The sequence below is a fragment of the Dermacentor silvarum genome, chromosome 2 (assembly GCF_013339745.2).
Source record: "Dermacentor silvarum isolate Dsil-2018 chromosome 2, BIME_Dsil_1.4, whole genome shotgun sequence".
Taxonomy (NCBI): Eukaryota; Metazoa; Arthropoda; class Arachnida; order Ixodida; family Ixodidae; genus Dermacentor; species Dermacentor silvarum.
Window position 1 is genome coordinate 146676265 of NC_051155.1, and position 25812 is coordinate 146702076.

At 47.7% G+C, this 25812-nt stretch overlaps 2 protein-coding genes across 3 annotated transcripts in view; one reads left to right on the top strand and one right to left on the bottom strand.

Moving 5' to 3' along the window:
• LOC119441883 (rap guanine nucleotide exchange factor 4) overlaps nucleotides 1-25812 on the top strand; it is a 531616-nt gene that overhangs the window by 65922 nt on the left and 439882 nt on the right. The window lies entirely within an intron of this gene.
• LOC125943181 (uncharacterized) overlaps nucleotides 23494-25812 on the bottom strand; it is a 122191-nt gene continuing 119872 nt past the window's right edge. Inside the window, exon 7 of the mRNA XM_049661697.1 lies at nucleotides 23494-24261. Coding sequence (XP_049517654.1) covers nucleotides 24032-24261 — 230 coding nt within the window. The 3' untranslated portion in view covers nucleotides 23494-24031. The remainder of the gene's footprint in view (nucleotides 24262-25812) is intronic.

The following is a 25812-nucleotide window of genomic DNA, read 5'->3' on the forward strand; positions in this document are numbered from 1 at the left end:
CGGTCACCATCGAGTGCGGCGTCAGTAAATATTGCGTTAGCGTCGCACTGATTGTGTCTGTGAGAGAGGCGCTGTCTGGCCGTAGTTGCCCCTGTTGCGAGTGGCGTAGACATCTTGGAGGGGTAAAGGGTAGGAAAAGCAAGGGTGGTTTCTTCGGCTGCAGTGTTCCGCGGTTCTACGCGGACGCATCGGGTGTCCCACAGCAGTGTGTCTTGGCCCTGTGTCGTGAGATGCAGTCGATTATTCAGTGATGTCTGAGCATGTTTGATGATGTCGTCGATGGATGGCAGGGGCGTTAAGTCTTGCAGTTTGCGTATATTCGTGAACTTCGGGAGACCTGTAATTGTCCGAAGGATTTGTCGGTAGAGTACTTGAATGTTTTTTTCGGCTGTTTTTGATGGTGTTACGACTGTGCTTCCATAGGTGATTTTGCCAAGTGCGATGGATCTGATGAGGGTGGTGCAGGCTGCCTGCCGTGCCCCGCCGAACTTGTCGGAGACGCGCTTTATAGTGTGCAAGAGCCTGGGCCATTGCTTTTTGAGCTCAGTCGTCCAAAATTGTCCCGTATTGCAACTGTGGATGGGAATCCCAAGAATTTTAACGTGACCGTGGGTGGCCCTGAGTTCATGCTGACCCAATGTCAATACTATTGCCTGTTGTGGCGGGAGCACGCTTCGTCTGCCATTGACACATAGAAGTTGCGTTTTCTCAGGTGCTAAAGTGAGTCCCAGTTTAGGAAGGGTGTCTTCGAGTGCAATAAGGGCAACTTGAAGTTCGGTGGTCATGTGCTCAATGTTCCCGCCATAGTCTTGTGCTTCTGTCCAAATGGTTATGTCATCCGCATATATGGTATAGCGGGTGCTAGTGCTTGTCTCTAGTTCGCGGGCCACAGTAAGCATGGCCACATTAAAAAGCAGTGGTCCCAAAATCGAACCCTGAGGGACTCCTCGATCAAGATAGTAAGTGGCTGGAACGGCATTGCTGTTGCTGCGAAGTCGAATGGGTCTGGCTTCAAGAAATCTTGCGATCCAGTCTATTGTTCGTTGGCTGGGATATATTCTTGCTAGATTTGAGAGAATTTGATCTTGCTTGACATTGTCAAATGCTTTCCGCATGTCGACAGCTAGGATGTAGTCCGGTGGCCCACTCCTTGAATTTCTATTCAGGACCCTTCGAAGCAGCCAGAGGTTACTGTGGGGTCCCATGTTGGGTCTAAATCCGGCTTGGGACGGATGTAAGCCTGGTTTGCGATATTCGATGTAGTGGGTTATCCTGGTATGTATCATCCGCTCAGTGAGCTTACATATGGTTGGTGTAAGCGATATTGGGCGGAGATTGGCGATTTTTGTAGAGTCTTTCCCCGGTTTTGGTATCGGATTGATTATTGACAGGCGCATGTGATCCGGAACAATTCCTTTGGACCACTGCTTGTTTATGACTTCTAGGAGAGCCATTTCCGTTTCTTCTGACAAGTTTCGCAACATTTTCCAGGTAATACCATCATGACTTGGTGCAGAATCGCTTCTACCCTGTTTAATGGCGGCATGAAGTTCTCCCAGCGTAAACGGGGTATCTAGGTCAGGGTTCGTAGAGTCTAGCTTTGGCGTTTCGAGGGGCGTGGGCGGCGTAGTGCTTGCGTGAGGGAAGAATGTTTTTATGATTTCCTCTTCGTGCTTGTCGGTGCCGTGTCGAAGTGTAAGGGTTTCTAGTGGGGATTGTCCTCTGCCTTTGCCAAGCATTTTGCGAAGGATCCCCCAGAGCTGTTTCATGCCGTTGATCTTGCCTAGTCACTCGCAGGTAGAGACCCATTGCGCTCGACTGAGGTCTTCGCCATGCTGCCTGATAAGCTCGAAGATGCCTCTGATGCGACGGAGAGTCTGATACCTTCTACCATTGGTATTGTACTTCTGTGTGAGCTTGTTAGCTTTCTTCCAGAGAGCAATCATCCTGGAGTCTATTACTCCCTCGTCTTCTTCCCCAAGTGTTTCTTCGGTGGCAGAACTGAGGTTGTCGCGCATAAGCTGAGCGAATTCTTCAATTGATTCGAATTTATCTCCGACACCCTCTCGGAAGTGGGACCAGTTGATAGTGCGAATAAGTTCGCGTTGTTTGCGAATCTTCTTATTGATGGTGAAAATAATGGGGTAGTGATCACTGCCCCATGTGGTAGCATGAGTTTCCCAGCGTTTTACTACTTTCGGGGTGGCAATGGTTAAATCGGGCGTGGTATCGGCTTGCTTCGCATGAAGCCCTGCTCGGGTATGCACCCCTATGGTGTTGCAAATATGAAGCGGTAATGACTCTAATTCATCAGCCAGGATGCGTCCTCTTGAATCGGCGGTGGCATATCCCCAGATACCATGCTTGGCATTGAAGTCGCCTCCTATGATGATCTGAGTGCCGTTGGCCTCGTGCAACAGCTTCGGAATCCATGCGTATTCGTTCGGCGATGTGGTGCCACTACGTGGTCGGTAGTAGACCGAGGCCACCACCAACGAGTGCTGTTTGCCTTTGCCGGGTAAAGCAAGCTTGACTGCCACGATCTCCCTGTAATGATTGCTAGCCTGCGTTGTATCCATGAGTATTGCAGTACATGACTTGTGAACTAATACTGCTGCCTGCCCTTTCTGCAACGGCACAAGGTCTGTGCCCCTTCCGGAAACGTGAGTGATTGTTGGGTGCGTGAAGGTCTGATAATTATGTATTGAAACTGGGCCCCTAGTTTCCTGAAGCAGAATGATGAGGGGTTTGTATTGATCAACTTGATACCTTAACGCTTGGACATTCTGAGAGATGCTCCTGCAGTTCCACTGGATACATATATTGTTGGGAGTTTTCATGATTAATCCCTGCTGCGGTCGCGGGATCGCCGCCAATTCCTGTTGTATTCGTCTAAAGTAGCCTTATGCTGGGCAAGCTCCCGCTCGTTGACCTCTTTGTGCTGCATGATAACCTGTTCCTGTTGTTCGATGGCTCGCTCAATTGCCTCCATACGGGAGTTCAATTTCTCGAGAAGTTGCATGATGGTGTCCATTGCGCGGTCCACTGTAACGGGAGATTTCCTTTCGAGAAAAGCCGGGGAGTTCTGAGACGCACACTGTGTTTCGGTGTTTGGCAGCGACGTAGCTTTAGATTGCAAGGTGTGCTCTGGTGGAATTAGAGACGGTTTCTTAGGGGGTGCTGGAGCAAGTGGCTTTGTAGCTTTTCCGAGTTGTGGTGGGTTGATTGCTGCTTGTGCGTGTTGTCCTTGGGAGGCTTGTATCCAAGATGTGATCTGCTTTTGCATAGCATCTAATTTCTGCTGTATTAAGTTTTCCATTTGTTGTTGGAACTTGCTCCAGGCGCCTGCTGAGACTGCTTGGACTTGCTCGAAGTGTTCGGTCTTATCCTCTCCCTTGCCGTTACTTTTCACTCTGTTCGAAGTCATTACCTGCGACCATGTCTTGAGAGGAGTGCCTGTACTATTAACTAGTGGTAGTTCCTGCTCTCCACGTTCTGTTTCAGTAGCAGGAGATTTCTTGGGAGGTGGTGAGCTTGCGGCTTTACACGCTCTAGTGGGGCAGTTGGGGGCCAAAGAAATATGCCCCGCTGCCTGGCAGGCAACGCAGAATGGTGTCTCTTCACATTGGCTATCTTCCTTATGCGTTCGACCGCAGTGACGACATACCGCCGGCGAGGGGCAGAACTTGGCCATGTGGCCCAGCCCGTGACACCGGAAGCATGCCAGGGCCCTAGGTCGGTGCTCGTACACTGGGACAATTTCGTAGTCCAAGGAGAGCCTTCTAGGAGGATGTGGCGTATCAAACGTGACCAGAAGCATCAGTGTCTTTCCCATGATTCGAGTGGTTTATATTAAACAACGACGCTAGGATTTATTGCCAATTGCACATTATTATTGCAACACATTTAGAACCCTAAAGACATCTTCTCAGAAAGGAAACGTGAAGGAAGAAACCTCAGAGAAAAGAGTCTGATTCTTACAGTGGAGCCGCCGTAAGAAGAAAAGTCATTATGTAAATATACAAGTGTGTGCTGGGAGGGGGGGCAAGGCACAAGAATTGCCCGTAGTAGCATACTCAGCCGCTGCGGTCACTGATTTCGAAGTTGTTTGGCGCGATTGGATGCGCACGCAAGACGAGTCAGGAACAACTGCGTTAAAGTACGTGCTTCAACTCGTGGCGCTCACTCAGAAATAGCAAGTCGTCCAGGGGATGTGGGAAACAATCTGATGTGAGAGAAAGTACTTTCTTCTGAGAGCTGTGGGCTGCGTGTGAAACAGGTTGCAACGTCATTACGTTTCTTCACCATGCAGAGTACAACAAATCAGTCTTCACGCCATAGCCGTCGTACTATCGTCGTGCCGTCGTCGATCCCTGGCTGTTGTCGTCACGCACATAATTACTCGCGTTACACGAGCATCTTCGTCCGTCTGGTAACCCTTTGAAGTAACACGTAGAACTTGTTCTCTTCGAGGAAGTCCATCAGGAATCTATGCTGTGAACCATAGACCTACAGATGGCAGTCTTTTGTGGCCCTTGGGTGTAGCCCCACTCTTGAGAGGTACTGGTGCCTTGATGAGCGCCGCCCGTGACAACTTCCCAATAGCTGCGCTATATGTCTGCAAGAGGTCTGTAAGAGCAATTGGGCGAGGGCAGAAGGGAGAAGCCGAGCCGAAAGTTAGCCAACGCTCCGGAGCCGATAGCCATTTGCAGCATATATTTTAAACCTATATGCCTTACATTTTAATACCTAAACCTATATTGATATTGCAGACCTTTAGCAGCACTTAGCACACTTTGCGTGGGTATACAGTCAACAAGATTGATCGCGAGTGTGCGTACAGGGCTGCTCATCGCCAAAAAATTTCATGACACAGCAGGCGACAAATGTTCAATAATTTATAAGTTAGTAAGAGCATGTGAACAAGGTCAGTGGCATCTAAAGCTGGTATGAATACAAATATTTACATTAAGTGCATTTCGCAACAGTAATAAAGACGTTATCTGGGATATGATCGTATGTAGGACGATACGTTATAAACAGTTTGCTTCTTTTCCACAGCAATAACTGTGAAACAACTTGTAAAAAAAAACAAGCACGTTGCACAACGTGAAAAGCGTATATCGACTTCAATGGAAATAAAACCCTGTCGAGTGGGAAAATGTGTGGAAGGTGAGGTGGTAGTGGTAATGCTGTCTGAAAAGCTTACACGCGGGTAATGTTAAATACAGGGCCTACGCCGCATTGACATTCACGCATGAGCTCATTGTGACTTCGAAACCTTAGATTTTTCGGCGTCTTATTAGGCCACTGAATAAGAAAAAATTAGTTTAATAAATAATAATTATCGAACAGTTTAGACTAATAAGGGGAACTTTCAGAACTAAATTTTTGTTAATTTTCCGATAAAGGTTTGATAATTTGATGAGCAAATGAAGGTCAGAATTCGATCTTTTGCATTTCGAGCCAAAACTCTAGTGCAGGTACGTGAGCGTGACTTCGCGGTTTTCATACTATTTCCTCATTTTTCGATCGTTCTGGCTCGGTAATTGTTCTTGAAGCTTCCCCAGTTCAGTCTTTGACTTTTATAGATTACCCATGTAGTAGATCGTGACCGAATAAAACTTCACTATGGTACAGCTGACGCCGGCTGGTTCGCTATGTTGAAGGTAGCGTCGCCACGCGTCTTTCTTTTTTACGTTTGTTCTAGCTTACCGACCCTCATCTCGTGGTGCGAGTGGCCATATTGGTTTGGCAGAACGGTAATTTATTATTACATCTCAACTGACTTTTGCTCTTTAGGCTCCCTTTAAACTTTGACGTCTCGAAAGTTGGTTGTTAAAATCTCTCAAAAACTGATTCAGCGCACATTTAAGCACGGCGTCTACAAGTGACATTGATGACTCTGTGGTAGAGCACTGCACGGGCCGATTTTTTCAGCCCGGGCCCGGCCCGGGCCCGTTTTTACGTTGGGCTGCCCGCCCGAGCCCGATCAAAACTTTTATGGTGAGACCCGGGCCCGGCCCGGGCCCGGAAATAATCTACGTTACCCGCCCGGCCCGGCCCGCCACCCCTTTACCTTAGGCCCGAGCCCGGCCCGAGCCCGGCCCGAGCCCGACTCGAAACCGGCCCGCACCCGGCCCGAGACCGAAAAAAAAATGTTTTTCAGAGTTGAGACGCCCGAGAATAACTCGCTGCACGTTACATGCACACCACCAGAAAGCCCGAGCCCGGCCCGGGCCCGCGTCAAAAAACCCGAGCCCGGCCCGGGCCCGGGTCAAAAAGCACACGCCGTGCCGGAGCCCGGCCCGAGCCCGGAAAAAAACTGTTCTACCCGGCCCGGCCCGTGGGCCGGGCCGGGCCGGGCCCGGGCTCTCGAGTAAGCCCGAGCCCGTGCAGTGCTCTACTCTGTGGAGGTGATTGCGAGAAGTTTTGAAAGGTGATTCTCAACCTGTCTTTCATCCCCTCTTCGGCTGCTTGGCTCAACAACAATCAAAGTGCACTGCGAGCAAACAAGAGCTCTCTAAACATGTCTCACGGAAAGCAGCCTTGCTTCCAGACTCTATAACCACGTGACAGACGCCTGTGCATTGTGACGTGGGTGGGATGTGCGCACAGAACATGTGTCGCATATAGCATGAGTACATAATTCACTGTACGCTATCACTGTTATCCGCACACACACACACTCTCTCTTTCCTTTTCCTTACGCTTCTCCCTTTCCCCTACGCAGAGTAGCAGACCAGAGACAAAGCTCCTCACAGACGCCTGTGCATTGTCACGTGGGTGGGATGTGCGCACAGAACATGTGTCGCATATAGCATGAGTACATAATTCACTGTACGCTATCACTGTTATCCGCACACACACACTCTCTCTTTCCTTTTCCTTACGTTTCTCCCTTTCCCCTACGCAGAGTAGCAGGCCATAGACAAAGCTCCTCCGGCTGACCCATCTGCTTTTCTTACAATAAAATCACATTCTCTTTCTCTCTCTTTAGTAGTTTTCCATGTCAGTACTATCCTCTGTTGCTCTAAGTTCGCCTGCTATGGCTCCATGTCCCGATGGAATCACAACAAAAAATGCACAATATCTTGCTTAAGGTTGCTCGTAATAATTTATTGACTAATGATTTGATATCATATCACTAAATCTTCCCCAATAATGTGAAATTACTTCCCTCGACATGTCTAATGGCTTTATCACTGCTGCTGGGTTGCGTAGCTTTGTTATTTGGACGGCCAAATCCGGTCTGCCATCAACAGTGATCATTAGCACCTGCAAGAGGCTGGTGCGGCCACCACACTAACACGTTGAAATGAAGACGATAACCGCATGCGTTGCAATGAAAGACCTATGCTACGCGAGCATATCGGGAGGACATGTGTACAGAGCACACGAACAAGTGCGCATCGACTAAAACCTACCCGGTACTAAACACACCGGGCAGAGTATGCCGAGTGGTGGGTCACGTCTTGGGCTGAAATTTTGTTAAAGAAAGGGAGAGGTATTGGCTTCATGGAGACTCGGCTTGCGAAGACTGGCTGCGTGATTGTAATGCTTCCTTCTAGTTTTTATTCCTGGCACCATGCTTGTAGCCCAGGCATTTACATGCACGGTCCTTATTGGGGTGAACCAGGGCAAATATCTGCGCAAAGGATCAACCTGTCTATGTTACGCGCGTTCCTGGATCCATACCTCTGATACAACAAGAGTGGCCTCATTGCAAGAACTCTATAGACTAATATCTTCCCGTGCAGCAAGAGGAAATGAATCACTGGAGAGCCCTCGCATCCTAGACGCTCCTAGTAGCCAATATGAGAAGAAGCCAGCAGTGTGCTTCGTGTACGTGCGGTCCACGCACCTTTATATCCTCTGGTCGAGCGCTAATGAAGAGAGCTGGGCGGAAGTCGCTGCGCTTTTCTCTTTTCCTTACTTTGCGAGCTCGTCCAATGGGGCCGCGGTATTGGCGACGTGAGCTGCAAGATCTATAATCCCACGAATCGCGTGGAGGTGGCTCCGCTGATCCGGAAAAGCTGATGTGCCTACGCTTACTGGTTCACGGTTAGCTTAACGAAAGGCATTGCGGTTGGGCTCTATACAGTGGCAAGCCGTGAAAGGGCGCAGGGGCGACTTGCAAGTCGGGCGATGGCCCATAGCTGCAGTGGAGTTACGAGAGTCGCAGTAGCAGGTAGCTCCGCGCTTTCTGTCTCCTGCTTGAGGTTTTTTTACCGTAGACTGAAATCTCAATCCTCAGGGTGCTTTTCTTTCTTTTCTTTTTTGTTTATTTTTTTCTGTCTGCATCGGGACGCGTGCAGCCGATATGTACGACCGGGAAACAGATCCCGTGAAGCCGCGCTCAGAAACAGAACTCTCTATAGTCGGCTTAGCTTTCGTGGCTGGCATCGGCAAATTGGTTCGCGCTCGCTGGGTTATGAAGAAGCTTTGCAAGTATATTATTATTTATAACAATCATGTAAAAGTATACAAACACCACATATACTCCCGTAGAAAAGGAAGCAGGCTAACTATTGTCTTATAAAAGGTACATCGCATCCATCCGCCCCAAGAGGGAAGAAACAAGAAAAGGAGAAGGGGAAGGATAAAAGAGAAAACGGAAAAGCCACACTACAACACGTCACAACATAGACTATGAACACTACAGACTTAGTCGCGTAGTTCACAGAAATTCCCAGCGCAGTTCGAGAACGATCATGTTGCTGGAACTTGCTCAGCAGTATACAGAGCGACAACTGTTGAAAGTTGGGCATTCTAAGAACAACTGCTCGAATGTTTCGCTGTAGTAAACACAAACCGGGCAAGCATTATATGCATACGAGTAAACATTACTCACGTAATCAAGATTGCACGCTTGATTGTGTGCAAGACAGCGGCTCCATGTAACATGGAGTCGATAGCATGAAGAGGACACTATATAGTCAATGCAAGGCGCAGCTGCACAAATTTCACTCTTTTCTACAACATTTTTTTTTTCGAGCTCTTCCTCCGATACGCTCTGTGAGCCTCACTAACCGGATTAACGGACTCGACGAGCGGGCTAGGCTGGCCGGACTTCGGGTCGCGCCCGAACTGAATGCCGGTGCAGCCTGCAAGATAGTTCGCCATTCTCCGCGCGCTGGTATTGAATAGAGTCTGTCCGGTGTTCATCGTGACGAAGATAGAGTGACCTCGCTTTCGTTTGTGGCCCGCACGCTCTTTCTCCTCGCGGATAGAGTTTGTTCATTGATAGGGAGCAGGCTTATATATATCGTCGCAGCGTTGCTGAAGGCATCTCGATATTGGCTTATCTTTTGTTGTACCAGGGAACTAAGTTTTCCTGTTGTTGTTGTTGTTGCTTTTTATTGTCGGTGCTTGAAGGTAATATTTAGAGTAGAAAACAAAAATTGCTCTTGGTTTCCGATCCGTATGTCCTTTCCAGAACGTATCACGTTTTATTACGTCTCTTCCATGGCTTGTATCGTTCTTATTCGATACAACACGCAGACACGGATCCGACGGGTTATTGCGCGCGTAGTGGCGGTTGCGAAATTGCATTTGCGCAAGGTTTTGCACTGGATAACGTAATGCTTTTGGTGTGAGTCTAAGCCGTAGGATATAGTAGACGTATCTAAAGTTCTATGTCACGTTGGGAAGCGTCCTTCAGGCAACCGTTCAAACGTCGACATGAGGTAACGTGAGAGGCTCTAATGCCCTTCCGCTTGGCCGTCGGATATGTAGCACAGTCGTGGCATCTAGCGCGCGCCGAGCGATTCATAAGTGCTAGTAAAGGATTCCAAGATCTCCGGTATAGAGCAACGCGCCATGCCGGAGATTTCAGAAGATGTACATACATGTCGCAGCTACCTCTACCGGTATGTGGCGGTATTTTGTGTGCTGTGAGCTCGTAGCTTTGTAGCAAAACCCCGATCTCCCACGCAGCGGACCCAGGTTCCAGTTCCGACCGAGTTCACATTTAGCGCCACAGCTTGATAAGCAACAATAAATTAAGAAACCAGCAAATAATGACGTTCTTGCCTCCGAAACACATTAAAGTTCTGAAACAACTCAGGCATCGGTCCCTTTTTAATTTTGATTGACTGACGCCATTTAGATATCCCAAAGCAATACTTAGGCAATGAGAGATAATGTATACTGGGAGACATTGGATTAATTTTGGCCCTGTAATGCCCTACGTAATATATACGCAACACTATGTTAACAATCAAAGTTTTGGTTTAAGCACGGTAACCATACGCTAGCCTATCGTAGCGTTTATGATTCGCTGGAGAGAAGTTTCAGGTGTGGATAGTTAAGAAATAAAATTACTAAATAAATAATTACTATACTACATTAGTTATAACTAAGATAACATTTCGTAGTTTATTTCATGCAAAGGTACTCTCCATGACGAGAAATAAAGGTAAACAAGTTGTTCTAATTTTCATTCAGGTGTCTTGGGAATTACATACGCGTGATGTCCTTACATACGGGTAAGGACCACACAAAGAGCGATGGAACAAAAAATGTTAGGCCTAACGTTAAGAGAAAGGAAGAGAGTGGTGTGGATCAGAGAGCAAACGGAGATAGCCGATATTCTAGTTGACATTAAAAGGGAAAAATAGAGCTGGGCAGGCCATGTAATGCGTAGGATTGATAACCGGTGGACCATTAGAGTTACAGGATGGATACCAAGAGAACGGAAGCGCAGTCGAGGACGGCAGAAAACTAGGGGGGCTGATAAAGTTAGGAAATTTGCAAGGCGCAAGTTGGAATCAGCTAGCGCAAGACAGGGGTAATTGGAGATTGCAGGGAGAGGCCTTCGTCCTTCAGTGGACACAAATATAGGCTGATGATGATGAGGATGAAAGTCCGCACGACGAAGGCGTCTCTCAGGGATCTCTAGGCAAACGTAATTTGCGTTCACTGACTCCATTGTATCCCGCAAATTTTCTCATTTCGTCACACCACGGGGTTCTCTGCCGTCCTCGACTGCGTTTCACTTCCCTTGACACCCGTTCCATTAATCTCAACTAGAATATCGCCTACTCCTGTGTGCTCTCTATTTCACGATGGTGTCTTCCTGTCTCTTAATGGTCCATCGTTCATTAAACTGTCATTAACTATTCTCAAAAAGCTTCTGTATTTTTTTTATTCTTTTTTTCAACGTTCGAGTTTCTGTCCGATATTTCAGTGTCGGTTTAAGGGGAGATGCTCCTCAGAAACATTTCTTTTTAAATAATGATGCTGGGCGAATGAAAATTCTACCACTAATACAGCTTGATCTCTTCATTCGAAATCTACTTTTAGTTTTAGGATATCTCGATGCTTTCATGTCCTAAGTGCCATGCATAAGTGAGAAGCAGTGCAAGTTTGTGCCGCTGATGGACTTAGCAGTTAGCATGATAGAGCAGTGCAAAGTTATTTTTAACACGAAAGTGTTTTATGCCGGGGTCCACCAAGACTTCACTGACGTATTTCCGTCACGGAAATACGTCATAGAACATAATACAAAGAAAGAAACCAGAAGAAAAAGTTCCACAAACATGCAAAATTTGGAAATCGAACCCACGACCTCTCGGTCCGCGACGATAGATCGCCGAGCGTTTAACCCATTGCGCCACAAACGCATTTGCAGAGAGCTACACAGACGCGCCTTATATATCTAACACTCCTCCGTGTACCCGCGCTCTTGCTCGGGGCGGTGCCGCCGCCTACGAGCAGAAAAGAGAAGTACTGCATTATGACACTAACGCGCACCGACAGTGAACGCTTCGGTGGTCTCAGCACTACGACGCCTCGATGCCAGCATTCGAAGGGACGCTGGCATCAAGAAGCACTACCAACGCCACCTAGGTGGCGTTCACCGTACTCAGCACAGCGGAGCGTGGCCTCCGCAATTAGCTCTGAAAATGTTTCTGAAGTTGATCGCGGAGGCTGCAATTACGACGCGCTGTACGCGCTGATTTGACTCGGTGACGATTCAGTTACGTGCTTTGTCTTGCGCGTTGTATTAGTGTGTCAGTTACGTGCTTCGTCTTTCGCGTTGTGCTAGCGTGTGCAGCGTAGTGCAGCTTCCATATGCACGACGGTTGCTCATGGTTATCGACGTTGGTAGTCGTGATGGAGGAGACGTGCCACCAGGCGTCAGCGTGGGTGCATCAACGCCTAAGGACGCTTTAGCCACAAAACACCAATAGACATTATATATCAATGTGCAATAAACATTACACTACTTCTGTGAAGACACGTTTCACTTTCGTGTTCTATACCGATTCCTATATAAGAGGGATCAACCACATTTTTTTCTTATCCCTAACATTCCACTGAGTGCGGATAAGCAAGATAATGTGATTCCCTTTACAGGAAACATTTTAAGAGAATTTCGTATCTGGTGCTTCCTATTCAGTGGCTGGTGCCCGAGTACATTAAAAATTGTCATCCTTAAAAAAAATAAAATGATTGCATTAAATCCTAGATAAGTGCATTTTACATATCCTAAAAATTACGCCATCAAATGTGGTCTTGATTCGACCACAATAAGTACAAAACATGTACACAAAAGCCTTTTTTAGCCCAAAATATGAAGTTGAGAAAAATGCGATTGAATGTTATAAAAGTTGTTTACTTCTGTTAATTATTATTATTACTTCCCGGAGGAGATTATGATGCGGAAAAGCTAACCTTGGAGAGAAAAAGCTTAGGCCTACCACCTTGCACGAGCCCAATGGCGTGCGGCACCACGGTTTGACGCATCGCGCGCTTGAAAATGTGTCATATCTGTGCCTTTTCTTGCCACCTCGAGTCCTTTAACCGAGCTTATTATACTTTTCCCGATCATTTCTGGCTCTGATTTCTTCATATGTGAAATAGGAGAGATCAGTGTTGCTGAAACAACTAAAAACACAATACCTATTTCTTTAATGAAAATCGTCGTTTTTTGACCCGCCTGCAATAATTGTACACGTTTTCATTTACACGTCAGCGGTAAGCTGCCGGTCATGATTTGGCAATGCCGGCCGAGATCTGCCCAACTGGACAGATCCCAGCTTGGCGAAGGATTTGTCCTCGGCCAGCTTCCCTCGCAATCCTAAGGCACCATCTTGTGGGGTTCTACCACATTGCATTCATCAAGGCACCATTAGTTGTCGAAATTATGGCTACATCCAAGCGGCCCACCGGGCTACCATCTGTTAATACGCGTGTACCATGTGTCCCAGCTAACGTTAGCCGAGTCGCTCATCGAAAACAGCGATTTAGAAAACACGGTGCGAGATACTGTTACAAAACCTGCAGTGTTCGGTCGTCAGAGGTCGGGCAATCGAACACTGTAATTCTTAAGATCGCATCTTGCAGCGTGACTCTTTAATATTTCTTTATTTTATTTTTATTTATTTTTTTCGTTGAACGGTATTGCTAGCATTGTTTAACTGCGCGAAAAAACGGACCACAGAGACAGCATGGGACAAGGACGGGCGCAGCCTGCGCCCGTCCTTGTCCCATGCTGTTTCTGTGGTCTGTTTTTTCGCGGAGTTAAACAATGTTCGCTACGTTTCCACACGTAACAATATGTACCAACTCGCCCAACAACAAGTTATTCTAAACTACAAGTATTGCTAGCGTTAGCTGAGACACCCTAGAGCTGATCCCCACCACAGAGCTGAATTGTAGAGAACAAAACAAGTTGTTAAGATATTTCAACCGCTTTATGCCACAGGGCAAATTTTCAAAATTACGAGAAAAAAAGGGGGGGTGGGAGAAAATAAGCCGGCAGATCCCACGCCCTGTGGGAATCGATGTTACGCGAAGCATTGTGCGGGGAGCCTACCAAGTTAACGAAATGACCATGAGAGCACCAAGACCTAGGCAGCTGTTTCATGACCTACATGACACGCATGTCATGACCTATCATTAATGTTAGTCATACGCTCTTGCCATACTCAGCCAATTTTGGTACATACCAATTAACGAAACGACCATGAGAGCACCAAGAAGTAGGCGGCTAGATGGATGGATGGATGGATGGATGGATGGACGGACGGACGGACGGACGGGCGGGCGGGTGGGCGGGCGGGCGGGCGGGTGGGCGGGCGGGCGGGCGGGCGGGCAGGCCGGCGGGCAGGCCGGCGGGCTCAGGCGGGCGGGCGGGCGGGACGGGACGGGACGGGACGGACGGACGGACGGACGGACGGGACGGGACGGTACGGGACGGAACGGGACGGGACGGGACGGGACGGGACGGGACGGTACGGGACGGAACGGAACGGAACGGGACGGATGGAACGGATGGACGGATAGACGGACGGATGCTATCAAAGTGGCAAATGTACGCCAGGAAGTGCTTCGCATTTAAAGGAGCCATCAGCAAACGATCCCATGCCTTCCCCCAATACTCTCGCTAGACGACGTAGTCCGTCTCTTCTCGCCGATTTCCATGTCAAGGTGTGTGTATGATGGAACCCGATGCCAAAAGGGGGACTTGCGCCGTTGCAGCGCACGCCACAAGCCCATCATGACTGTAACGTGCATAACTGTTTCTATAGCAAAGCAGTTTAAAAACGGTGATGAAAGCACTCTGCCTCGACGGCGTCGCACGCAGGTGTCGGTAGTGTAACGTTGTGTCTTCGAGTGGGGCTGTCGGTAGAACAATGCTCCTTGTGGCAACTATATTTACGCACGAATGTGTGTTGTTTTGAACAGTCGCCGCGGCGTCTTCTCGGTCGTTTGCTTTCGCTGAAGCAGGCGTGATCGTCATTGTGACGCTGATTGCCGCAGTCATTTATTCCTATTCTTTTTCTTTGTGCTGGGTACCGAGACAAAAGGCTGGTAAAATGTGTATTGTTACCCTTGCGTGCCCTTAGATACCCTTATACGACTGGTTCAACTAGTTAGAGAAAAAGCACATTAATCGAAATCAGAAATAAAGTTACGTACGGCACAATTAAAGGAGACAGAATAAAAAAGTTATGAACCCTACATGGATATGTTGAAAATAATATCCGTGACAATAAGAGTGTACAAAGCGTACCTAACATGGTGAAGCAACACCTGATAATGTTTAGTAGAAGACATAACAACTGTAGTGGCAGCAATGAAACCTTTAAAATGAGGCAAATCTATGTTAGTATACACTCTCCGCAATTTATTTAAAACTGTTTAGTGAGTCGTTCTTTCTTCGCAACGACAACACAAATTCTCGCATACGCAGAAGGCAATAGCCTTCTGTTACACACGTTGAAGAACAGGCTAGGTTAGTGCAGCTTTTCCTCCGACTCAGTAGACGGAAGTTGCGACTGTAACCATGTTTAAAATCACGTAGGGCGAAAGTAAATGTGAACGTTCGAAGAATGTGCCAAATATTCTAGCCAGAAATGAGAAAGAACCGCCAATGGTGTCATCTTGCGTGCAGCCACTGTGACGTCTCAGCCACAGGAAGAAATGAATTATTGCACATACGGGACAACAATTCTCGTTGCTCCGTATTCACTTCGATTCCCACAGAAAGTGTGATCTGCAGATTTTTTTTCTTTGCTTTCAGGCAACTGCTTATTATTATTCTCGTTCGGTTCATTGCGTGTTTTCTCCCCTATACCTGCGTTGTCAGGCTGAAAATTGAGATAATCTGCAATGTGGGTAATCCAATGCCTGCAGCCAATGCGTGCAGTCAATGCATGCAGCCAGTCAATCCGTGCCATCCTATGTGCAGCCACCAGCCACAGTGCCATCTGGCTAAGTATGAAAGTTATCATTGCGGTTCAATATATAGCCGGATTGTAGAGGGAAAGTATACATTTGCAACGGTGACCTAATCGAAGTAAAACATTCTGGAGGAAACATTCTTGACTCAGAACGTATCAAAATTAGAAAATAACATAATTTAGTAGAGTTTTAGCTCAATCCTTCGAAGGGAAGAATGTCTACGGAGCTTTCTCTCTCTCTCTCCCTTTTTGTATGTGTGATGCAACGTTCCGCCTTGACTTCCGTTTGCGTTGGAGCTGCGACACATTCATAGACGCGGCGTTCAGGAATAAGCGTACGGACGGTGAAGATTTGGGAAACTGTTTCATCGGAACGCGTATACAGTCGCAACGCCATGCTTGGGAAATTCAGTGCTTAGGAAGTCAGTACTGCTGACTGGAACGAGCGCTTGCGATTTCAACTGCTAGGGTCTGGTTCTCGCTGAGCGGTTTAGTAAAAACAGTACCTGCGATAGAAAGGTCCCACATTATTACTTCATTGGGCTTGCATTTTTTTTTTTGCCTTCTACAGATATGTGCGTCAATATAACTGGACGCAGGCCCCTCAGAGCTTCTTATAATACGATCGGACACCTAACTTGGTGCGTTGCTTTAATAATAATATGAACTCCTGACGTAGATACTAAAACTACGGATATTAAAAAGAAGACACCCGATGGAAGCGAACTGCTATTTGGAATCCGCTGACTTTGTATTAAGTGTTCGCGGTCCCGAAAAGTAGCGTGCGATAAAAATAAACGAATTTCACTCAAGAAAAGACTAACGGGTAGCGAGAAGAGCGGCGGCAGTGGGATAACCGCGGATCGTACCGCGCAGCGGGTGGTGCGATGAAGGAATCCTCATCGTATACAAACGGTGCTATTGAACCTCGTACGGTTGAGCACAGAATGTGCCTCCAATAATAACTGCTGCTAAGACCGCATATAGTGCAGGAAGAAAAAAAATGTCACAGTTTCGCCCTAAGGGCGAAGCAATGAATGCGATAGCAACACAGCAATGTCATACGAAGTAAGGTGAGCGGCTTTGGTAGCAACAACACGCAGAACTGTTGTCGACGCCATCGGCGTTTTGCCCGCGTTAGCTCAAAATGCGTGCGGCGTTGGTGACTGTTGCTGGAGCCTCTGATATAAATAGGCACTTGGTGCCGCAGCTAAACGTCGCCTCCCTTCCCTCCCCCTCCCCCACGGCCTCTCGCGCGTCCGAAGAAGGCGCGTTTGCTCTACATATATGGTGATTGTAAAGGAGAAAAGAGACGCCTACTTCTGCAGCCCTTAAGCGAGCACGGCGCAGAACGCGCGTTTGTTCTCCGCCGTGCGTTCACTCCCCGTGAAAGACGCGCCCCTCGCGCCCTTTCACTCGCACATACAGCGTTCGGCGCGCGGCGACGATTTCATCTCCAAATGACGTCATACGGAACCTCACGGCGACGGCGACGCCGACGGCAGAAATCTGCTTTTGAGTGTCCATATAATTGCTATCGCAATAATAATGTGGCGAACGAGTACCGGAGTCTGCTGAGAAAAATGTCGTTCGAACAACAAAGCGAGATGAAAGTAGGGGGCTCCACCAGCGCTTTGCCGAAAGCGGAGCACTTGTAGAGCCGCTTTCGCCGCACGCACGTCGGTTCCGCGTGTGTGTCTGAGCCATACACGCGTGCGTGCGCTGTGATGAAAGCAAAGCACAGACGCTCGAGCCGTTCTTCTAGGGATGATGCGACCGACTAAGGAAAGCGGCACAGTGTAAGAAAGGCGGAGTCTCAGCACTGCAATGTGAATGTTGAAAAAAAAAAAAAACATTGTGCAAGAACCATCGACGATAATTGTCAATGTAAGAAACGAACGACCGAACGAACGCACGAACCGAGGTAGCGAACGAATGTTCTTCTTGCCAAGTCCGACCATCGACCGCTGTTTGTCGACCACCGACCAACCACGACAGGCGCCAAAGAAAGGTATTCGATTTAAGAAAAAAAAAACGTAGCTTGAATTTTTGCGAGGTGTAAAGAAATACGTAGATATATATAGGAGGAGCATAACAGAGGCAGCGGAATGCGGGGAGAAAAACAAGCATAATGCAAGAGTTGTAGCTTGCATGCCAGGGTTCGAAACGATCGAAATTGTAATCGATGGACTCCGCAATCGATTCCAGCGTGGCAGCTCGTAAGGGCACAGAAGGGGTCATGCCATCCAGCAGATGGAGTTTTAAGCTCGAGAAGTGATATTGGCAGGTGCGAGAAAGAATGGTGGAAGGAGATTGAAGCGCGATAAGAAACACAGAGAAGAAGGATGGTGAAAATCAAACGACGATATCAAACGCTCGCTGAGGTGGCGTGCAAGCGAGATCGGCCTCCTGGCGCACTTTAGATATAGCAAAAGTGTCGCTATGCAACGATCGTGTTCTGTCTTGGTGGGATGGCGAATTTCTCTTGAGGCAGTGCAAGCGCGCGTTATGCCAGATGCGCTTTCTTTTCTACCATTCCCTTGGCGGTACCGGCATACGGTCACGGATCTGTTGAACCGGAAAGCTTGCGAACCGTCTTTATGTGCTCTTTCTATAAATCTTCACTTTGATAAAGGCTCAGGTCATGCATTTGTTGTATGACTGTCTTTGTTGCTCATTCCCTTATGATGCATTATGCCACTTGTTTATTTTCTTTTTACTTTTTATTCGTCTTTCTTAATTTTATTCCGTGGCGCACATATAGCGTAATTCGGCTTGATCAGGTGGATTACCTATTTAGAGGCGGACGTTATTTGCACGATAACTCGCAATATCTAGATCGATAATTTTAAAAAATATTCACTAGTTCGCATTTAGTTATTAACTTTAGAGCACATGTTGCACTTACGAAATTGAAGTAGTTAAGTCATATTTGCTAAGCAGAAATTCCAACATTTGCGCCCCGTTCGTGTTGTGAGGCCTCTGAATGTGCTACGAAACACATTGACATTCCAATTAATAGTTTTGCAAAAGCGAGCATCAAGCATTCTAGGATGGTATTTACTGAAACGACAGTGCATTTTTAACAGATTTATGGGGACAGATATTGTTAAAGTTACTGCTAAGCCAACATGAGTTCCCTACGGCTCCCTTTCAATAGAAAGCATCTGCAACATTTGCCGTAACGGTAATGTATCCCAAGTTTACTAGTAATTTAACAAATTTTTGGAGAAAACAATGTCGATCCACCTCTTGAGATAATATACATGAACCGGTCTAATAGCGTTACACGCTCCATGTGATATTTCAAATATTTGTTCGAACAACAAACAGAAAAAAAAATGATGTGACGTGATGCGAAGTATTGTTGTTTTGTTTGAAGTGTTCTCACGAATCGTGTTTTCTGGAGCAAAACCGCGGCCACGTTTGGGAAGTGTATGCGTACTGGTCGTATGTGCAGCGCGAATTACACTGTCGTTCTTGAAGATGGGACGTTTTAAGGTATCGATATGTTACAGATTACAATGTACATTTAGTATATTACAGCGAAGCTGTTAATGGCTCACCTTTCGATCGTCGCGTCCGGCAATAGAAAAAAAAAGTTGTCGCAGTTTCACCCGAAAGGCGAAGCACCAATTGCGATAGCAAATTATTAGAGCTATACGTAGTAAGGATAGTAGTTTTATCAGCTGTATAAACTTGGACATGCAGCAGCACCAGTAACGCGCAGAACTGTTGTCGACGCCGTCGGCGTTTTGCCCGCGTTCGCACCAAACGCGCGCGGAGTTTTTATATAAATACGTATTTGGTGCCGCAGCTAAACATCGCCTCCCCTCCCTCCCTCCCTCCCTCCCGTCCCCCCACAGCCATTCGCGCGACGGAGAAAGTTGCGTTTGCTCGCTATATATGGAAAGGAGGAAAGAGACGCTTAATTCTGCGGGCCTTCAGGGAGCCCGGCGCAGAACGCGCGTTTGCTCTCCGACGTGCGTTCGCTCCCCGTGAAAGCGCGCGTCCCTCGCGCTCTTTCACTCGCACATACAGCGTCCGGAGCACGGCGACGACTTCATCGCCGTTGACGTCATACGTAACCTCACGGCGACGGCGACGGCGACGACGACGGCGACGCCGACGGCAGAAATCTGGTTTGGAGTTTCCATATAAAAAACCCTCACTGGTGGTAAGTGGTTCTTGAGGGAAAGGGAAAGGTTGACGCCATCTTCTGCAGCCCCTGAGACCCTCACTGGGCCATATGCTGTATGCGCGAGTGAAAGCGCGGAGAGAAAGGGACGCACGCTTTCACGGGGAGCGAACACATGGCGGAGAACAAACGCGACTTCTCAGTGGAAGGGGAGTGGTGGGCGAGGACGGCATCGAGGCACCCTAGACTGTGCGTGTGCGTGCCCGCTCTCCCCCTGCAGCGCATGCGCGCAGCCCTGCCGGCCTCTGCCGCCGACTCTCTCTCGGCCCTCGCCCACGGCGTTTAGCCGTTCCGTCACGTAGCCAGCGTTTTGACAGCGGTTGTGTGCGGTCACACAAACAACGCGCACAACGTGTTTAGATGTTTGTGAAGAACGTGGCAACCTTTTCCGTACACCCTATGGCGGCGTACCGTAGCGACCATAAGGCCTTGGTCCCTGTGGTCACTAAATAAATTAATACCACCAGATCATATATATTTCTCATTGTTTAATAGTTCAAATAACTAATTACACCATCACATCTTAATAGTCATAATTGGAAATACATAATCTCCACCATAGTACAGCTTCGCTGGTCTTCCATCTCCACCCCAGTGGAAGGGCTCACAGATTTTTGTGGTACATGTACCTTACGTTGAAATTAAAATATTTTATGCCCATTGGTTTATTGGTTTCATTGATTTCATTGATTTGCACAGTTCATGTTCAGCGATCCCTTTTCGCCCCAGTAGGGCAGCGCGGGCTTCAGGCGTCCGGTCCACATAACGACGACGAACAAATTGGGCGCGCAGACGCTTGCATTCTTCGAACTCGGCTGTGGTGAGAGGCTTCTTGGCGCGAAGCATTTTGGTGGGAAATGGCCCTGTAGAAGTGACGTAAAGACTCGACGCAGCTCCCACGTCGCACAGAAGCGCGAAGCAGCGAGCATAGAGGGTACTGAAGTCACTTACACACACATGTGACGTCCTGCGTCATTCGTCACTTAAATTCGAAGTCATCTAGGGCTAAGGTCAACGTCAACAAACGCCACTTGTGGGCCAACTCTCCAGCGCACTTTTCCGGGCAGCCGAGAGCGGATGTGTCAAGCGCTAATTGATTGCATACTGCTCAACTATGTTCGGCATCGGCCCATTTGTTTGGTTAGACAGATGGCAGATGGCAGGAAAAGATGAGCTACACTTGAGAAGGATGTTTCGCATTAAAAAGGAAACTTCGTGCATATAATGTCAATAAAGAACGAGTGCTAGTGCGGATTGCCAGGGACTAATTGTTCTCTCTCTGCCGGCTTTTGCTGAATCAGGCTTTGCCGATATATTTGCTAGTCACATTATAAGCTGGTTCTCACAAATGAACAAGATTTACCTAATTTTTTCCGAACAGAGAGGCATAAAGTATAAAATATAATAACATAAAGTATAAATCGCCATCTTGTGTTGCAGTGCTTCTAAAATGAAAAAGTAACCGATCGTTAAACAACAAACATGTACCATTTACCAGTCGGGAAATCCGTGTGTGAATCGAAAAGCTACGGGACATTTAAAGGAATAGGAATGGCGGAACTGCTCTAATGTATATTTGTCGAGACTTTCTAATTTCGCCCTTCCCTAAATATTGCGAGGAGTGACGTCTGAAATTGTAACCAGACTCTGAATAGAAAAAGAAAATTAGAAAGTGTCGACACTGATTCTGCCGGAGACCTGTAATAATGGAGAGCCTGTAAAGTGTTATTGAGCGCTGCTGACGTTTTCACCGCGACGACTTAATGGTTATTCAAGAGTCCAGCTTGACTACAAGAATATACAGAAATGTTCTCGCTGCGAGCTTCTCTTTCTTGTCGTACCGGTATCCATGAAATTCAGAAGTCTGCTCGTAACAATGCCTTGAGTGCCTGGGAACCCTCGGGGAGACGCGCGAAATAAGTGTGACCTGCGACGTCGATGAGAATAGATTACGGGTGTCACTTCTAACCACGAATTTCTTACTCCGTATTTCACTTGGTTAACACAGACCAAAAAGCAATTTGGCATTTCGCAAGAACAACCGTATGCGCGCATTGTAAAAAATAAGCGCAAGTGCACGTCTATGTAGGCGTTAGTGCGTGCGTGCATGTGTATGTGTATGTATGTGTGCGGGACGGGAGGTGTGTGTGTGCGTGTGTACATGGGGGGGGGGGGGGGGTGAGTTGGTCTGTGTGCCTGTGTGTCAAGCCAAATTTATGGTCTTACTTATTAAGATATTTACTGTAAAGACAAAGCGGCCGATCAGAGCAGCATTCATGAACCTCAGTTATCGCCTTATTACAGCGAAAGCTGCAGTGTATATGGCTCGGCGAAACGAAAAACCGCTCGCCAAATGTTTCGATAAACGTCTCCATTGGCTGCGCCGTCACTTACGTCGTTCTCTACGTCGCACCCAATAGCGCGCGCCATTGGTAGCGCCGTTAGTGACGTCGTTCTCTGCGTCGTACCTGCTCTGCCCGCAACGCCGCCTCCTCAGCTCGCCGTTGTCGCATGCGTTCGACATCTCAAGTTAGCTCGGCGTCGTGGTTACCAGCATTCACCCGTCATTGGCGCTTGCGTTCCACTTCGCGATTTCAACGTGGACGTTTCGTCGCAGCCGAAGCCAAAGTGCCGCTCGAGAAACTCCCGCCGAAAACGGGCGTTGGCCCTGGCGAACGCGTTCCCGCCATTGCCACGTTGACGCTGCTCTAGACGCAACGCCGCCTCCTCGGCTCGCTGTTGTCGCATGCGTTCGATATCTCGAGTTTGCTCCGCGTCGTGGTTAGCAGCATCCGCCCGCAATTGGCGCTTGTGTTCCATTAGAAACACAAACATGTAACCAATAATTGAGAAACGCTTCAGTACAGCGTCGGGATTAACCCACTGCTAAACACCGGGGTCGCACGTTTCAGCTTCGCTGGTTACCCATCTGTACGGTGTGCTTCGGACTCGCAAGTAATGGCGCGTACTCTGTGAACGCTCAAACAGCAACTGGTGACGATGCTGTGGTAGACAGAGAAAACGATGAATTTATAAAGTCCTTTTGAGGTGAATGTCCGAACACATTGGCAAACGCTCTCAAACTCTTAGACTGAGATCATGAATCGGAAATTTTTATGGAGTTCAGAAACGCATAAACAATGTCTTGGACATTAACACCGTTCTTGAGGTACTAGACATCTCACTTGTTGCGCTCCAGTAAGTTGCAACAGAGAAGGTGCCGTGTTGTCGCATACATATGCGCTAGGAGCCAAAGCTATTCCGTAATTTCCTATATAGCGAGGCTTACCTCGTAGGAAGCCCGTAGTCAGGAGACACCTGATAAAATCTGATAAAATTTAATAGCCGGCTATGCGAAAGCCTGTGCAAAAGAGAGAGAGAGAGAAATGGCTTCCCTGCGCCCCTCGGAATTGCTTTATGCGCAGCTGCGGAACGTCATTGTCACTGGTGCGCAATGACAGGTCAAGACAAGAGCAGTCCGTTAACATTCGCTGAGTAGATATATCTACTTTGGTATACCGAAGTTTGTTCCGATGTGCAAGCGATTTCCTCCCTATAATTTAAGGAGCGGGTGGGGGCGGGGAATAGAGGGGAGGGGAAACTGTCCGACTACTCGTCGGGCAGTCCAAATTATAGATGGCCACCATTATTCCTGCTTAAGTAGGAGACACATTCATTTCTATTCACATGATTGCCTTAAAAAGCAACCGCAACAAGAACAAAAACGACACGACAAACGCTTTTTTAAGCAGCAAATCTCGCGACATGAGAGCCGCGGCCGTGTCCCACCAACAAGGTGTGTGGCTCCAATGCACATTGATCGATGTGTCGTCAGCGAGCACCAACAAACCACACTGAGAAACCTACATACATCCGCTCAAGTTTTCATCATATTCTTGTTCGTATTATAGCGCTTCTGCTCCGTTATACTCTTGCAATAGACGTGAACATCGCGTTATTCGGCAACAAGCCCACAAAAACACTGATTCCAACATGTTCGTTTCATCTGCATGGGTCTTTATTACATTTTTACTGAACGCGTTATCTAATCCTTTTTACTGAACGTGCTCCACGTCCTTTCGCGTCGCCTTGCTTTTCGAAAATCGCTCTCCTATAAATTTATCTAATTGGGCGGTCACTAGTCGTGGCAGTAGGGGTCGTTGATGTCGGGTAGGCAGGTGTCCTGCACGCACACTCCGCGTGGTTTGGCAGCCTCGACGCAGTTAATGTCCACGCAGTCCACCTTGGGCACTTCGGTGCAACATCCGGTGCAGTGGCAGCCGTCCCAGACTCCGCACGTGCACTGACCGTCGAGGCAGCCGTGATCCTGGCACCAGCTGCTACACTGCTCGGCCTCTAGCGGGCAAGCTGCCGGAAAAGCAGATCTGTGAAACTGAGCAATGCGTAAATATGACCAGAGCAGTTATCTCTTCTCGACGCTACTGCGATAGTGAATCATAGAGAGAGAGAAAGAGTTAGTCTGAAGCCAGGTCGCAATAGACTGCCACTGTCAATCCCTGCAATCCGCGCCATTTGTGCCCTCGTACTTAATCGCATTCACGTAGATAAACGTAAGTGCTATATACGGATAATACTCTGGATACGAAAGAACATGCTGCCAGGGACAATATCTTATAGTATAAACTTTTTATTGGACTAGAATCAATCATAACCGTGCCAAAAAAAAAAGCGCACGCAGGAATAGGTACGTGTATCACTATCGGTGGAGGGGGGGGTAATTAGGTATTGGAGTAAAGATTTCGGGCTGAACCTTTCGACAGCAGTATACCTGAATTCCTCTGCAAGCCAGACATGGGCATTATTAAAAACCCCTGAAACTCTAGGGAAGCAGGTTTGTGTCGCCATTAGGAAACATGTACCAAAGATGTCCTGATATACATATACACAGCGTTATCTACAGCATACGTCCCTACCAACTAAATTATATTTATAGCTGTAATAGTATGCGTGAACTAGACGTATGTGCGTCTTGCAGAGTGAAGGCGCTTTTAAGGACTCGTCGTGACGCGGTGTCCAATTGTAGATAAAACTTCGGAAAGGCAAATTTAATGGCATACAAAGAAAGGCAACAAAGCCCGATTCAGTACCATATTTCTGAATATAAAACATCCACCCCGTTTCTCTTGCGGCAGTGTCACTGCGTCTGCCAAGAAATTTTAGTCCCTTCATTGCGAGTTACCCCCACAACAATTAAACTTCGTCTGTAAGTGGTCGAGCATCGTCAGTCTTAATTTATTTTTGCGCATGCTCACTCATTTTGGTCGTTCTAGGCTCCACGTGACACCACGTCACGTCGCGTTCTTTTCGACCACCTTCTACTTGTAAGATGCGCGTGCACCCACTACGTGTGTAAATATTTTTTTTAATGCACGAAATGAACTTTAGTTTGTAGTGGCGTTTGTCCGTGTCCATGTTCTTTGCGCCTGCTATACTCTAGCATCTAAGCAACAACACGCCCAACAAGAAGCTTTGTTAGATGTACCAAAAATAACGGCAGCTGCTCAACGGCAATCGCCTGAACTTTCCACAGTCTGTCGTTCTCGTTCCTAATGATGACGTTCTCTTTAATCGCACGAAGCAGATACCACGCAGAGAATGGGACACCCGCAAGCGTGTATCTAGAAAAAAAATAGCTTATAGCCTATTTTAGGTCCAAGTCCGGACTGGCGTAACGATAGACATCTCGCCACTACCTGAGTACCTCCATACCGTAGCCAAACTCCGCGTCGCCTTCTCCAACGTGGCTATGTCACGCTGCACCCATGTACGTTCTACTTAAAGCCTTCATCTTAATATTCCGAACTGTCTCAGCGGCATCTACAAACAACTGTGAACACCTAGAGGAACTACCCAGATCTATGGCCAAAGTTTCAGCTTACTAGCTGTTATAGACACGGC